The following is a 15,372-nucleotide window of genomic DNA, read 5'->3' on the forward strand; positions in this document are numbered from 1 at the left end:
ATGTTTTCAAAGAAAGTAATGGCTGTAGAATTATCATTCAAAAAGAGATTAAGAACAAAGATTGATGAAATTTGTTTGTTCGAGGACTAAATTAAATTATATTATTCTTAGTCGAATTTGATGAATAACATTATATATATATATATATATATATATAAACATATAAAGTTATATATTATGGAACATTTGAATTGACTAGTAAAAAGCTGTTTCTCAAACAGTAATTTCCATTCAAACAATTTTGATAGAAATTGTTTAAAATAAAAACACTCACACGTGTTTATGACATTTTTGTAAAACTATTTTTTTATGCATAAGCTTGCTATATTTACACTCAAAATATTTTATAAGTCAATCAAATTACTATATAAAATAAAACTAAAACACTATGAACTGATCATCCAAGTAATGGCTGGAGATTATTGTTGTAGTAGTTGGAAGTCTGAGTTATGGGTCATCACTCGGATGGAGTATACTAGGCTTTGACGTTAGTCACTCAAGGTGATCGTCACCAAAGCCGGGCGTTGGAGACCGTCTTTGCTAGAGTTGGCTATCGAAGTAATTGTCGAAGTTGTATATGCAAGAGGTGGCGGTCTTCGGAGTCGGTCGCCTTGGAGACATCAGAGGGAGGGTTAGGTGTTCATTTTAACCGCTAAGTTGTTAGTAGTGTGCTATTAGAGGAAAATAGGAGATTAAAATAACCCTTACTCTTATTTTCTTAGAGCATCGTAAACATTAAGAGCAAGTTAAGCTATTGTAGCTCATTCATCTATTTTCAAGTTGAAGCTCCAAACATCTCTTTAGCATGTTAGATTAGAACCACAACACACGTACAATTTCTCTATTTCTGCAAGTGCATATTCGTTCGGTTCATCAACTATATATAATTGAACAAATAAACGATAGTACTTTTATCCATCTTTCTAGAACAAGTAACTTTCAAGCACTACAATAAAATGAAGGTCTCTCGATGCACAAAAGCGTCAAAAATCCTTTTTCGATGCATAAATCCGCGTCGGGGGAAATGAGTCGGGTGAGGCTCTCCGACGCTATATTTGTGCGTCGGGAGATCCTCTATTTTTTATTTTTTGCAAAACCGAGAATGAGATCTAAACAAACGAATGGAAAAATTAGCAATCAACATTATTGATACATAGTTTAAACATAAAGAACAATAAAGAACATAAAGAGCAATAAAAACAATAACAAAATCAACAACAATAACAAAAAATTTACATCGGAAGGGAGGACTAGAACATAAAGAACATTAACAAAAAATCAACACAATAAAAACAAAATTTACACAATCAACAAAAAATCCACAACAAAATGAACAAAGTTTAAACATTATTGATACAAATCCACAAAACAATCACAAGTTTAATTATATTTCTAATACCTAAACCAAAATAAAGAGAAAAAAAAAAGAGAAGGGATTGACTTATGTTGGCGAGGGGCGAGGGGCGAATGTGAAGATCGGATGACGAAGATTGACAACGAAGACCGGATGGTGGATGGCGACGGAAATCTTCTTCCTCTTTTGAAAGTTTGAAATCTCTCTCTCTCTCTCTCTCTCTCTCTCTCTCTCTCTCTCTCTCTCTCTCTCTCTCTCTCTCTCGACTTCCTTTCAGATCATTCAAATAGATCTAAAAATGGATTTTAAAGGGAAACTCCCGACACCGTTACTCATGGTGTCAGAAGAAGGTAAATATATTTAAAAAAATTATAAACTTCTCCCGACGCCGTTATGTACGACTCAGAAGAAATTAAATATATTTAAAAATTATAAACGTCTCTCGACGCCGTTATGTACAGCGTCGGAAGAAGTTAAATAAATTGAAAAAAATTATAAACGACTTTCGATGCCGTATACAACGACGTCGAGAGAAATTAAATATATTTAAAAAATTATAAACTTCTCCCGACGCCATTCCCGACGAATCACCAATGGCGTCGGGATCTCCGATTACTCTCGAATCCCTGACACCATGCAGGATGCGTCGACAAAACTATCTGACATAATTAATGTATGAAAATTTCCGAGTGATAGTTCCCGACGCGTGCATGGGGTGTTAGGATAAGTTGGTATTCCCGACGTTGAGAAAAGTTCTTTTGCCCGACGTGTAAAAATTGGCATTGGGAAAAGACGTATTTTCTGACGTCGTTTCTTCTTATGCCTTTTTGTGCGTCGGAAAAACCTTGATTTCTTGTAGTGAAGCTAAGCTTCCAAATAAACTTGAAGAGTTGCAATGCTTGGAACTTCAAAAGTTATTTGGACGACCAAAAGTCATAATGAATCTAGAAATTTAAATTCATTTCACATCTTTAATAAATTATGTACTTATTTAATGTTATGTGTTTTCATTCATTATAGTAGTTGAAAGGGTATGAAATTAAATGTTGTGTCTTTTCATTTAACATTTTTAATTGGTATAAATAGGGTTAGTTTTCAAATTTTTGGGAGGAGAATATCAATATTAAAAAGCTTGTGTTTGTTTTGGTGTTATCTTTTCAAATCTTGTTTTAGATTTGATGTTAAAAATCAATTTATTGGATTAGTCTTGATCAAACTAATCCTAGAGTGAGTTGTCTTAGGATCTAAAAGGGACCATCATAGATTCTAGGTTTGATCTAAGTTAGCTTTCATCGTGAGTTTTTGTAATGATCCTAGATGGATCTCTAGCTTTCCGTATCTAACAAGCATCGTGGACGCTTATCATTATTGGCTACCCGCCCACTTATGGATGACACAATCTCGTACGTCCAAACTTAAAAATGCAACAACAACGTTAACAAAAGAACAATAAACAAAAAACTATTGATTACTGAAAAAAATACATAATATTCATAGAATTCAATTACTAACATAAAAAGCAAAGGGAAAGCCATATAAGATATAGGACTTTGGGAACTTCTTGTTTGCAGGCTTCTTCTTATGCAAGTCAACTTGTCCATTTAGTGCCCCTTTCAAGCTACTCAGGATCTTAACCCATATCAACTCACCCTAGTCGTAATTGACGAAGTCCTCCAAATCGTCTATGAGGCTTAACATGGACTAGTCCATGTGCTGCCTCCTCTCCCTCCCCATCATCGTTAGCTCGATGAAATAAAATAGTGACATCTTCACTGCATCCTCGCCAGTCTCAACTACTCTTTATCCAACTCAAACTCATTCATATTTGTTTTACTGCCCAAGTATAACCGTCTCAATCTAAGGGCTTTCTCTTATTCAAATTGAATGGAACGTCTCGGCCTAAACCTCAACCCCATGATAATATCAAATTTCTTTTGCGCAAAGATGACCTTCTAACCGAGTAATTTCAAACTAATCAGGTCGTCGCATTCATCCTTGACCTCTCTCAACAAGATGTAATTGCAAAAAGGTCCAATTAAACACCAACTTAACGTAAAAAAAATGACCGAAGAGGATTTTTCTAAACATATATATAGGTGTTAGCTTATTTTTTATCTTTGAGATAGTATTCGCTAAGTGCGAACAACATGCCAAGTTTGCAAGAAAGAAGTTGAAACTACAAATTTTAGTGATAAGAGAGGGATCTACAAAACAACACACATAACAAAGCAAAATCAGTAACTTGTCCTAAAACTCAGGACCATCCGAGGCTATCTTGACCGAGAATAACTTGGATTACCAATTAAATTCAGACAACATTTCACCGGGGTGCTACAAGATAAGGGTTTATATGCATTCTGTGATGTATCTCGACCCAATCTTAGACGAAATCATCCCCGAGATTACCCCACAAAATGCATTTGAAATGCAACAAATCTCAGGACAATTTCATCAATCTCGACTGAGATTCTTCATCTACAGGAGTCTAGATTGATGAATCTCAGATTCATCGAAGGAAACTACAAGCTTAACTTAAAATTTAGTTCTACATCCAACTACAACAAAAAAGCAACTACATATCTTTCCATCCACCTCATATTTTACATAAAACACTATAAAATAACCTAAAATCCAGCACTAAACTATGAAATCGTTCAAAGTAAGCCATCTTCACAGATTTAAGTTTGAGATGACTTCTTGAAATTTTGAAGAGTAAAAGTTAGCAGTTGGGAGCAAACACATTTCGTCTCAGCATAAATGAGCACATGGTTTAGGATTTTGGGAATATATAATGTTCGGGCTTTAAAGGGTATTTTGGTCATTCGAGAATACTCTTTATTTTAAAATTTAAAAACAAAACCTACAATTTCGATGACGATCTCGACTGAGATGGACCAAGAAATTACATTGAAACAATTATTTAAAATTTGAGGTTGACTGAAATTAACCGAGAACAATAAATTTACGAGTTTTTCTTGAAAGTATGCTACTTTTGAATTGTAAAATCAAAAGTGTGGTATTTTTCAAAATTTTTGAAGAAAAGAAACAAATAGTATTTTATCTTGGTCTATTTTAATAAATTGTGATATTTGGTTATATTTGTAAGTATTTTTTAAATTTCTTTTATTTAAGATAATTTGTTGAACATATTGACACAAACAAACGTGAAAGTTGAAGCACCAAAATTGTAATTTAACTTAAAAAACAAGAATACAAAATAGTCATAAAAAGAGAAATTTTAATAAATATAACAAATACTAAAATATTTACGCTCCATGTAACAAAAGCCATAAAGTTAGTTATTTTTTAAATATTCCAAATTTGCCATTTCGTCTTTCTTTTGCCCTCTGGTGTGATTTTTTTCTATCTGCTGTAATTGCTTTCCATTTTATTTTTTCGCTGCATTTTCTTTCCATCATCTTTCTTGTTTTTCTCTTTTTTTAGTCGTTTAGTCAACGATCGTATAGCAAAAGAATTAAAAAAAATCTTTTAGCCAAATCGAAAATATAAACGATGGTGTAAACAAATCTAAATAATCGTATAACAAAATAATCTTGAAAAAGAAATCGTTTGGATTTGGCAAACGATTGCCTAGTCAAACCTAAACAACCAAATCTAAACGATCGTCTAATCGAGCGTTGTTAACAGATATTTTTTTATATTTTTCATCGTAGATCGGTGGGCTTTTTGAATTATTTGTAACTATTTTTGAAAAGACCCATAAAAAATGTGTATATGATTTCATTGTTTAATTTGTCGGTATTTCCCTCCCCCGCCCACTTCTTCCTCTCCCTCTTCTTTCAGTTTCCCTCTTCTTTACAAAATTCCCCATTCCTCTTCTTCGCTGATCTCTCCCATTTCTCAATCCTCACTCCTCACAATCCTTCAATGGGTAAATACATCAACAAATCCAACCTCACCGGCGACGTCCCATTCATGGACGTTTTTTCAAATCCCACCACCACCACCACCACCACCGTCCGGACCAGAGCCGCTTCCAAATCCCTCGCATTGCCGAAACTTCACAAATCCTCTCTTCCAGACCCCACTTCTGACCTCTCCTTCTCCTATCTCCAGCTTCGAACTCGCCGCCTCGATAAAACCGAGACCTCTCTTGGGGCTTCCACCAAACACGTCTCAAAACCTAAGAAATCAGCTCGGAATTCCAAAGCTCCCTCCAGTTTGGATGGTGAGACCCGCAGTTTTGGTTTTGTGTCTCAGATTGAAGATTTGGAATTCCAACTCTCCAAAAGGTACGTTTTTATGTGTTTTGTTGCTTCACTTCTGATTCTGAATCTGAAATTAGTTTATGGTGGATTGCGAGTTTCTTTGATTAATGTTTGTTTCAAATTTGAAATTTTGGCAAATACTTAACAAAACAAATGTGTATATGTATGTATAATACAGTAGAGTTCATAATTTTTGAAATGTGCCCTAAACTTTTGAACTTTCTTCAGTATGAACTTGGGCTTCTTTTTGACATTCTGACCCTATGAAAAGGTAATGGTTTGGGGAATAATGATAATATGAGGGTTTTTTTTTTCTTACACAAATTAATCGTACATGCACCCAAACAGGGGAATTTAGTCCTGTTTATTGGTTTAGAATTTTGTTCTTGTTCAGATCTATAATAAGTTCATATGTTTGGGTTGTAGAGTTACCAAGTGCATTTGTTTTGCTGCTATATGTTATTGAAGTTTTGTTCTGCCTTAAATTTTGCAATAAATTTGGTTTATTGTCCTTTTGCATTTGGAAGCTTCAAAATTACTGGGAAAGCTCTCAATAGCTTTGAGTGTCTTGGCAAAGATTGTATTTATTTTTAGGTTGAAACTATCAGCTATACATCCGACTTTAAGAGCCTGAGCCTAACATAATTGTAGATTAGCTAGTAAGACTTCTACTGATTTCCTTTATGTTGGAGTTTCATATCTTCTCATTTCCACATTTTTTCGTATTAAAAGTAAATATGACTTAAATGAGAAAATATTGATGAAGCCTTCTTAAAGAAGAAAGTTATGATTATGAATTTATGTATTTTCCCCCAACGGGTTCAAACCAATTTCTGACAAAAAATAAAGCAACTTGATTAGACTTCATACCTAAAATCAACATCATATGATAAACCAACAGGGACATTTGTAGAATATGCTAAACTTACATGTGAATTGAGATTGAGAAGAGGATTTTTTTTTTAATTATTCTCTTAATATTTTTATTTCTTTTTCATGATGTTAGTTGAAAGGGTATTCAAATTAGAAACTTTATGATATTGTGTTACTAGAAACAATTATTTGGTTTTCAGAACATCCATAAGGTCAATGAAACCATTTACATTTGCAATGACATATCATTTTCATGGGGCCTAGACATGTCTTGGTGTATCATGGGATGCCTCTTCTTTGCTGATAATGCTTTCTCAAGTTAACATGCAGTTATTACAAACTTTTTTTTTTTTTTTGAGTATTCTGCTGCTGCCAGTTGACATTGATTTTGTCCTATTAGATTCATTGTTCCTTTGCCACAAACTTTATGCATTTGTTATTTACTCTGTATACTGAGATCTGGCATAAATGAGGAATATTTATAGGCCCCTTTGGTGATACTTTTTAAGATCTTTTTTTTAAAAAAAGATTAGAATTAGTATTTGAATTGCTGGTTTAGGTTTTAAAAATGTAAGATTATTAGTTTCTTCTTATTTTCTTCCATTCTTTTTGTTTTATTTTTATTTTCCTAGAGATTTAACTAGATCATAAAGATCAAATTGAAATCAAACACAAACTCTAATCACTAAAATAATATTTTAGGTCTTATTTGCCAACCATTTACTATTGGTTTTAAATTTTGGCTTTGATTTTGGAAACACTTAACGCATAAAAATCAATAAATGGAAGTGATATTTATAGGTATTGTTGGTGATATATAATTAAATTTGCCTTCAACCACCAGCTAAGTTTTTGGGTGAAATGGCAGTTTAATATGGTATCAGAGCAGGTGGTCCAGGGAGGTCCTGTCCACTTGTTGGGTCTTTCAAATATTTCAAGCCTACAAGTGAGAGGGAGTTTGAGTAGATTTTGTTTTTTCTTTTTTCCTTTTTCATTTTAAAAAGATGCGGCTAGAATCTTAACCACGTTTTCAAGAAGTAAATACGAGACTGTATCTATAAACATACAAGGTAACTATTTAAAAATAAAAACTAAAAACAGTTATAACACGGGCTTTCAATTTCTGTGGATTTAAAATCATTACTCGATTTCTTTTGTACAGGAGCACAAACGAAAACACTGCAGGCAGCAGAAACCCCTGTTCCCCTACACAGTTCAGTAGTGTCATTGCAACTAATAGTATTATTCAAAACAATTTGCAAATCCCAACAGCACATGAGATGGAAGAGTTCTTTGCCTGTGCAGAGCGCCAGCAACAGACATCATTTATGAACAAGTATTTATTCTGCTCAAATCCATTTAAGTTTTTAAGTTTACTGGTGATATAACAAACTCAGTCTTAGCATCACGAATGTGATAGATACCAAGCGGAGAAAGTGTTTGATGGTTGTGAAAAACTTTCATACAAATCTACTGAATGATTATGCAGGTACAATTACGATATTGTAAACGACAAGCCTATCGATGGACGATACGAGTGGGTTGAACTCATTCTTTGAGCTTCTCGAGGAATGCAGGTTGCCATATACAAGGAACTGGCGGGAAGGGGAAAGATTAAAAAATTGGGACAGCCCCCAGTTGGATTTCGAACTATCTGTTGTGTATATTTGAGAGAGGTGGAGAATTGCGGACCATGAGATGAAAAAAGGGAACCTCTGTCCAAAAGGAGTGAATACAAGGGGTAAGGGGGTCCTTGTAAAGGGACACTGCTCACTTGCTATCTGGGGTGGGGTCCTAGGGAAGTCCATTATCAACTCTGTCTTTTTAACTTTCCTCATTTGCCTGTTTGGGAAAAGAGGAATTTTTCTCTCTTTTTGTTTTGTTCTGTTTTGTTAAAAAGAAAAGTTTGAGGTGTTGGGTTGATTACATAGGATGGTAGTTTGGAGTTGCAATGCTTATTCACTGTATTTACCCTTTCAAGGCCATATCTTTCTTTCATCAAACATTTATTTTTCAGTTGTAATGTTATCTCTCTAGTTATGGGATCTTATGGGTGTAGATTATCACGCTTGATGGTTTTTTAGTCTTATCTAACGACAGTTTTTGTTACTAATTTTTAAACTAAGCTAATGAAATTTTTTGTACATTACGTTTTAGTTATTATTTCATTCAAGAATTGAGGAATTTGTGGAGTGAGTTGCAGAAGAAGACGTAGAATCCATGGATTCAGAAACTCTTAGAGAGAAGACTTTTAGAAATCACTGATACCATATTAAGATTCTGGTAGGAGTAAATTGACTTTGCTTGAACTAATGAAATGTAAATAACCAACATACAACCGCATAAACTAACTGAATAATTAATTCTGTAAATTACAAAAAAAAATGCCTCTAAACTTTGTAGTCCTACAAAAGATAAACTTCCAATTTTTTTTTTAAATACTCTTACAGTTAGTTTTTTTATGAAAACTTTTAAAGTTTTATTTTAAAAATGTCTTGGACAATTGAAATTTTTCATAATTACTAAAAGAAAAGTTAGAAATACTCTCAATCCAAAATTCAGACCAATTTTTTTACCAACCAAAATTAAAATAAAAATAGAAATTTTAAGTTAAAACCATGACTTTAAATTTAAGGGTCTATTAAAAAATATAGTAAAGCGGAAAAATATTTGAAAAATTTCGAAAACGGAAAAAGCTCACAGGTCCATTTTGGAAAATACCAAAAATGTCCGTCAACAACGTGCGTAAGATATTTGGTACACGATCGTTTATATTTGGTTATTGTTTGATACACGATCATTTGATTTATTTTTCAAATTCTTTGCACATGATTGTTTAATTTGGTTACACAATCGTTTAGATTTAGTTACACGATCGCTTAGATTTATCGTTTAGATTTGGGTAGCCAAATCTAAAAGATTTTTGTTCTTCAAAATTTGGTACACTATCGTTTAAATTGGCTAAACGATTTTTTTAAAGATTCTTTTGATACGCGATCGTTTAGATTTGTTTACACAATTGTTTATTTTTTGTACTTGATCAATTAGATTTGGCTACCCAATCTAAACGATTTTTTTTATGCTTCTTTGTACATGATCGTTTAGATTTAATTTTTTTTGTACACGATTGTTTAGATTTGACTACCCAAATCGTCGTTTTGTTTTTCAATCTTTTAAATTTAGTAGATCTTGAACGACCAAATAAAAAAGTTAAAAAAATAGTTTAGAAAAAAAAGAAGAAAAGAAGAAAGACGATGGAACAAACGAAGAGGAAAGAAATGAAAAAAAGAGGAAAAAAAAACGATAAACAGACGAAGAGAGAAAAAAAGATGAAAGGGAAAACTTATAATATTTAAAAAAACATGGCTGACTTTATAGACTTTGTTATACAGACCGTAAATATTTTACCGGTTTGTTATATCTATGAAAGTTTTCCTTAAATTTATTTGACTATTAACACACGATCATGAATACAACCAATCTCAATAATTATTGTTGTAATTATTAATTGTCAAATAAAAAAATGTATTTGACTATTAACAGATAATGATACTCTAACACATAGTGATATTCTAACGCAGTAATTAATCTGTCAGCGAGATTTTTTTTTTCAATTTGATTAGTTATTGTTATAGTTTGTGAGATTTTATGTTTTATCCAAAGTTTAAAATATCGGTTTTTATAGATATATCGAAGTGTTAATTTTACATAAATTTCTATTTCGATGGGGTACTTTTGAAAAATTATAAAAATAAAGTTCAAAAAATAAATTTAAAGTAGTAAATAAATATTTTATTATTTCAAATAAGTAAATATATTCATCATTTATATTATTTTATATTAGTGTCATTTTAATGTGTGTGTGTGTTTTTTTTTTTTTTTTTTTGTGATTCATAAAATTTTCTAAATGTAATCCATTCAATAGATATCGAGTCCATGAAAATGTGAATATATTGATAGAAATATATGGAAATTTAAAGTTATGGTTTTAACTTAAAATTTTCGTTTTTATTTTGGGTGGTAAGTAATTTGGTGTAAAAATTGGATTCATGGAAGTATTTTTAATTTTTTTCAATAGTTCAAGGGTATTTTTAAAACAAGACTTTAACGGTTTCCATCCAAAAATGATGATAAGAATATTTGTGAACAATTTTCAAAGTTAAAAGTATTTTTGAAAACATCTAAAAATCTAGAGTATACAAACTCTAATGTTGAGGAGCATTTCTTATAATTTAGGCTAATTAATTCCAATAGGTAGTTGGAAAGGAAAATAAACTTTCATGGTAAGAATATGAGAAGTAGCTAAGAAAACACTCTTTTTTCTTTTTCTTTTTTCTATTTATCAATAATGCATTTAGGAATTCTTAAAACAGGTTGAAAGATAGAGGGAGCATTTAATTAACCTTCTTCTAAACTTACTTGGAGTATCTAACTTCAAAAATATATTTTTCAAATACCTTCCTAATCACACTCCATAGTTTTAGTTATTTAACGACACTAAATGCTCTTATTCAAGTTAAAAGTTTTTCTTTTTATTTTATGATTGCTATACTCAACTTTAAAGTTAGTTTAATTAAGTAAAATTAAAACTTAGAATTGAAATATATAAAATAAGTATTTAGAGTCAGAAATTTTTCAACTATAAATAGTTACAGCCGTTTGGACAAAATCTATTTTAAGCGTAACTCAAAATATGCACTGTTTCTACGGTTAACCTTAAAAGTTGGAAGTTCTATTACCTCACTTCAATCTCTACAAATAAAAAAAAAAAAAAAAAAGAAAAGAAAAAAAAAATAGAGGAATGATATAAAAGAGAGAAATGGGAAAGAAAGTAAAAGGGTGAGTAATAAAAGTGTGAAATCGGTAAATTAACAATCATGGAGATATGAATGGGAGCACTGAATAGACAGTACAATGGTAGACCAAATAATTGGATTCTGCATTCATTACTTTAATGTTTGAATCTCACTTTTTCAAAAATAAAATAAATATAAATTCTTTTTCTTTTTTCTTTTTTCTGAAAAGTTGACAAAATTACCTTTTTGTCCCTAAATTTCTAGTGACAATTTGTTTTGGCCTTTATTTTATTTTATTTTTGAAAATGTACACAATTTTAGGTATGAATTTTGAGAATCTAACAAATTAAAAGAAAAAAGAAAGATTATTTACACGAAAGTTTGTTGACAATCTTGTGATGAATATAAAATGTGTTTGTTTGAGCCTTGGAGGGTTCAGAGGTTTTAATTGGCGACAAATTACAAGTAAACCCGTTTTTGTATTAATTTCTTGATTTAAATCCTATATTGATCTCTAAATTTTGTATTTTATTTTATTTTAGTCTTCAAATTTTTAAAAATGTCTATTTTAATCATTGAACTTTTAAAAATAGCATATTTTGGTTTGTGTCTACTACTACAAATTTGACCTTTTCTCATGTGCAAAACATGTCAAAAATTGTCTACCTTGATGGTAATTGCCCATCAAGTAGGCAGACATCAGCAAAGCCTATCCATCAAGAAAACTAATTTTCTTGAGTGTCATAAAATGTCATAAAAAATCATTTCTTGATGGTGTGAGCCATCAAGAAAGGAGAATTTGATGTTTTTTGCTCATCATGTATAATGAAAAGCTCATCAAGAAACCTTTTGATGACCAAACCAAGTCATCAAAAACTCACCATCAAGAAAGGAGACTTTGTCGTCTTTTGTCCATCAAAAATATGCAAAAGTCCATCAAGATAACTATTTTCATTGACCCGTTTTTTCCTTAAAGTATTATCCTTATATTAATAATTTTGCACCATCAACTCTACTCTTTTGTTGATGTTTTTTAACCGTCAACTATAACAATTTAAAAAACAAAAGGTCATTACGACCCTCCTATACTATACATGTGTTAAATTACAGAAACATCAAAATATGAAAAATCCACATATATACAACTTCTGCAAAATACCAACAATCGAAATATTATAACATTTAACAAATCAAAATGTATCAACAACTTGGAACAAAATTTGTTCAACATCATTAATAAAATGAAAATAATAAACTTGTAATCAAAATTACTTAAACATCAATAAGTCTCCAAGTTTGAAACAGGTTCAAGTAACTCATTTGAACTTGTCGTCATATATTTTGATGATTGTTTCTTTGCCCCTATTAACAAATGAATAAAAAAAATATTATTATTACAATATAAATATAAAAACTAACAATATCACTTTAATTAGATTCGATAGCCAATTTAATTAAGGAAAGAAAAGTTATGCATCAGTGTGATAGTTGGAAGTCTCAATTTACCTCTAAGGCACACTTACAACTCAAACTGAAAGAGAAAAGGAAGATATTGCACGGTTATGTATAATATCAGTATATTATACTTATATAACATTATCAAGAAAAAAGGAAAATTGAAGATAAAAGGATTGTAGCATAATACTATAATTCAATTACCTGCTCTGCTCTCGAGTCCTTTGTGAGAATAGTTTTGAAGAAGTGGTAAAAATCCATAAAAAACTAAAAAAAAATTAAAAAAATTCAAGAATCCACTATTCAAATACAAAATTCCATTAAAAAATATGGTATGAAACCAATGGAATTAGTTGAATAACAAAAATTATAAGAACGCGATCAGTTGGCAGAGATCAAAGAAGAAAGTAAATACCAGTTGTAGATTCATCATAACCTAAATACATATTGTATCAACAATAAAAAAAGGAGATTAGAAACTCTAATAAAAAACACTAAGAACCAAGATCACTATCATTAAGAAACATAAATTTAATTAAGAATGTAATGCCTCAAAGTAAGTAATTTTAAGTTTAATTATCCTAAGGTAAATTTTGGCAATTATTGAAATTATTTTTTGGGTGTTATATGATTTAATTGTGGAAATCCTTGATTTGTAGAAATTAGAATTAATTAGATACTTTGGGAAAATATCTAATTAATTAAATTTGAAATTAATGTTTGATTTGGTTTGCTACCTCTACTTGACATGCTTTTATCTTTTTTTTAGACAACATAACTTCTCCCGATAGAGTAAAAACAGATAGTATACTACACAAAGGTTCTACCTCTAAACACATATGCTGAACCAAAACTGAGGATATGAAAGAATGAGATGACCCCGAGTTAAACAACACAAATGCGAAGTGTCCCAAGATTGGAAGCATACCTGTCACTACAATACCAGTTTACTCGACCTCTTGACGAATAGTGGCAAATACTCTTCCCTACTGGGAAGTGAGAGTTTGGTTCGAGGTAGTCTCCAATAGTTTTTTAGGACAAAAGTCAGCTATATGCCTTGGCTGCTTGCACTTGTAACAAACTCCACTTCCTGCTAAGCAATGTCCTCCATGAGATCTCCCACAGCTACGACAGGCAGGTAACTCTTTCAAAGTCCTTCATGTTGCAACAAGCTCTTAACGATGCCGCTGAAAAACACCACCTGATCTTAGATTCCTTTATGGTGCTATCGTAGGCTGCAACTCAGCCTTCCTCTTCCGACTTGGGGTTGATCCTCTTCCTGCAACCTTGGACGGATCAGCTCTCTCGTGCAAACTCATATCCACTACCAGGCACAGTGCATCAGCATAGGTGGTCGGCCTGAAGGCTTAAACGAAGCCCTGGAGATCTAGTCGGTGTTGGGTTTTATGTCCTAAAACTCGTAGATAGTAAATATAATAAATTGATTGCCATTAATAAAGTGTTTTATTATTATAATTTCAATAAGTGTTATTGATTATATTATTAGTTTTGTCTTAATAACCTAAATCTAATAAACTAATATCCTAAGCTGTTTGATGAGTCTTGAACAGTATGTAGAGACATACGGGGATCAATGTTCAAGATCAGCTTAAAGGGTCTATAGTATAGGGTTAAGGTTGGGTACCTTATCCTGTTAACACTATGGATATGGCTCACTTTGTATTTGATACAAACACATTGATCCAATGTGTTCATGTATGCGACATGCGAGTGAGGGTGTCCTATGCAATGAGTTTGCATAAGACTGAACCACGAAATAGTAATCACTAGATGTAACTCAGTTAACTAGTTGGATTTATATTTCATTAGGATGACCTAGGTGACTTAGTCTTAATCCTGAGTGTATTATGAACTCCTGTTTGTAAGGGATTGTCCTTTGATTTGTACGGGTGAGAGTGATCAAATTGCCGACTCAATATGCTTATCATTTTGGGGACAAGACCGAGTGGGGAGCTGGGAACATAATCATACAAGATGGAATTCACTCTTTCCCACCTTTAGGGTAAGTAGATAAGTGTTCCTTTAAATGGTGTCTCCGGGACTTGAACAAAGGGCCCTACCCACTTTATGGCACGAGAGGGGTTTCTGTTTAGTGGTTGGACCATAAACAGGTTGTTCATTAGAGGAGCACTGGTATTTAAGGACTAGAGGTAACATAGAGGTAAAACGGTAATTTGACCCAGCTGGTGTTACGAACACTTGTGAAGGACTAACTTATTGGTATTGGTCTATATCCGTGGACACAAAAATATATCTACAGTAAGAAGAGTTCAGCTGTGAGTCTTTAGTGGAGTGTACACACAGTTAACGGATATTGATTAATGTAGTTAATGAGTTTAGCTAATTTATCTCATATCGTTGTAGGTTCTGATCTGTAGGACCATTAGGTCCCCTTCCTAGCTCATAAAGAGTAATGAGATTTATTTATATTGGTTGTAATTTGAAATGTTCAAATTTACTTTGGGAACTAATATAATGTATATTGATACATTATAATGTAAAGTTTATATTTTACATTATAATTTGAAATGTTTAAATTTACTTTAGTGGAGTGTACACACAGTTAACGAATATTGATTAATGTAGTTAATGAGTTTAGCTAATTTATCTCATATCGTTGTAGGTTCTGATCTGTAGGACCATT

The 15,372-nt window shown here is 31.9% G+C and overlaps 1 protein-coding gene across 1 annotated transcript; it reads left to right on the top strand.

Annotated features, from left to right (window-relative positions):
* Nucleotides 1-5,121: 5,121 nt before the first annotated feature.
* Nucleotides 5,122-8,569, top strand: LOC103497543 (cyclin-dependent kinase inhibitor 3). The gene is made up of 3 exons (XM_008459762.3): nt 5,122-5,607; nt 7,619-7,792; nt 7,946-8,569. Exons 1-3 carry the CDS (start codon nt 5,243-5,245, stop codon nt 8,013-8,015), a joined length of 609 nt encoding a protein of 202 aa, XP_008457984.1. The 5' UTR covers nt 5,122-5,242; the 3' UTR covers nt 8,016-8,569.
* Nucleotides 8,570-15,372: the final 6,803 nt, after the last annotated feature.

The sequence above is a fragment of the Cucumis melo genome, chromosome 1, assembly GCF_025177605.1.
Source record: "Cucumis melo cultivar AY chromosome 1, USDA_Cmelo_AY_1.0, whole genome shotgun sequence".
NCBI classification, from domain to species: domain Eukaryota; kingdom Viridiplantae; phylum Streptophyta; class Magnoliopsida; order Cucurbitales; family Cucurbitaceae; genus Cucumis; species Cucumis melo.

Excerpts from the sequence above, each read along its gene's own strand:
- LOC103497543 (XM_008459762.3), top strand. The coding sequence starts at position 5,243 with ATGGGTAAATACATCAACAAATCCAACCTCACCGGCGACGTCCCATTC. Across the intron at positions 5,608-7,618 it reads GAATTCCAACTCTCCAAAAG|GAGCACAAACGAAAACACTG; the intron begins GTACGTTTTTAT and ends TCTTTTGTACAG. Across the intron at positions 7,793-7,945 it reads CAGACATCATTTATGAACAA|GTACAATTACGATATTGTAA; the intron begins GTATTTATTCTG and ends ATGATTATGCAG.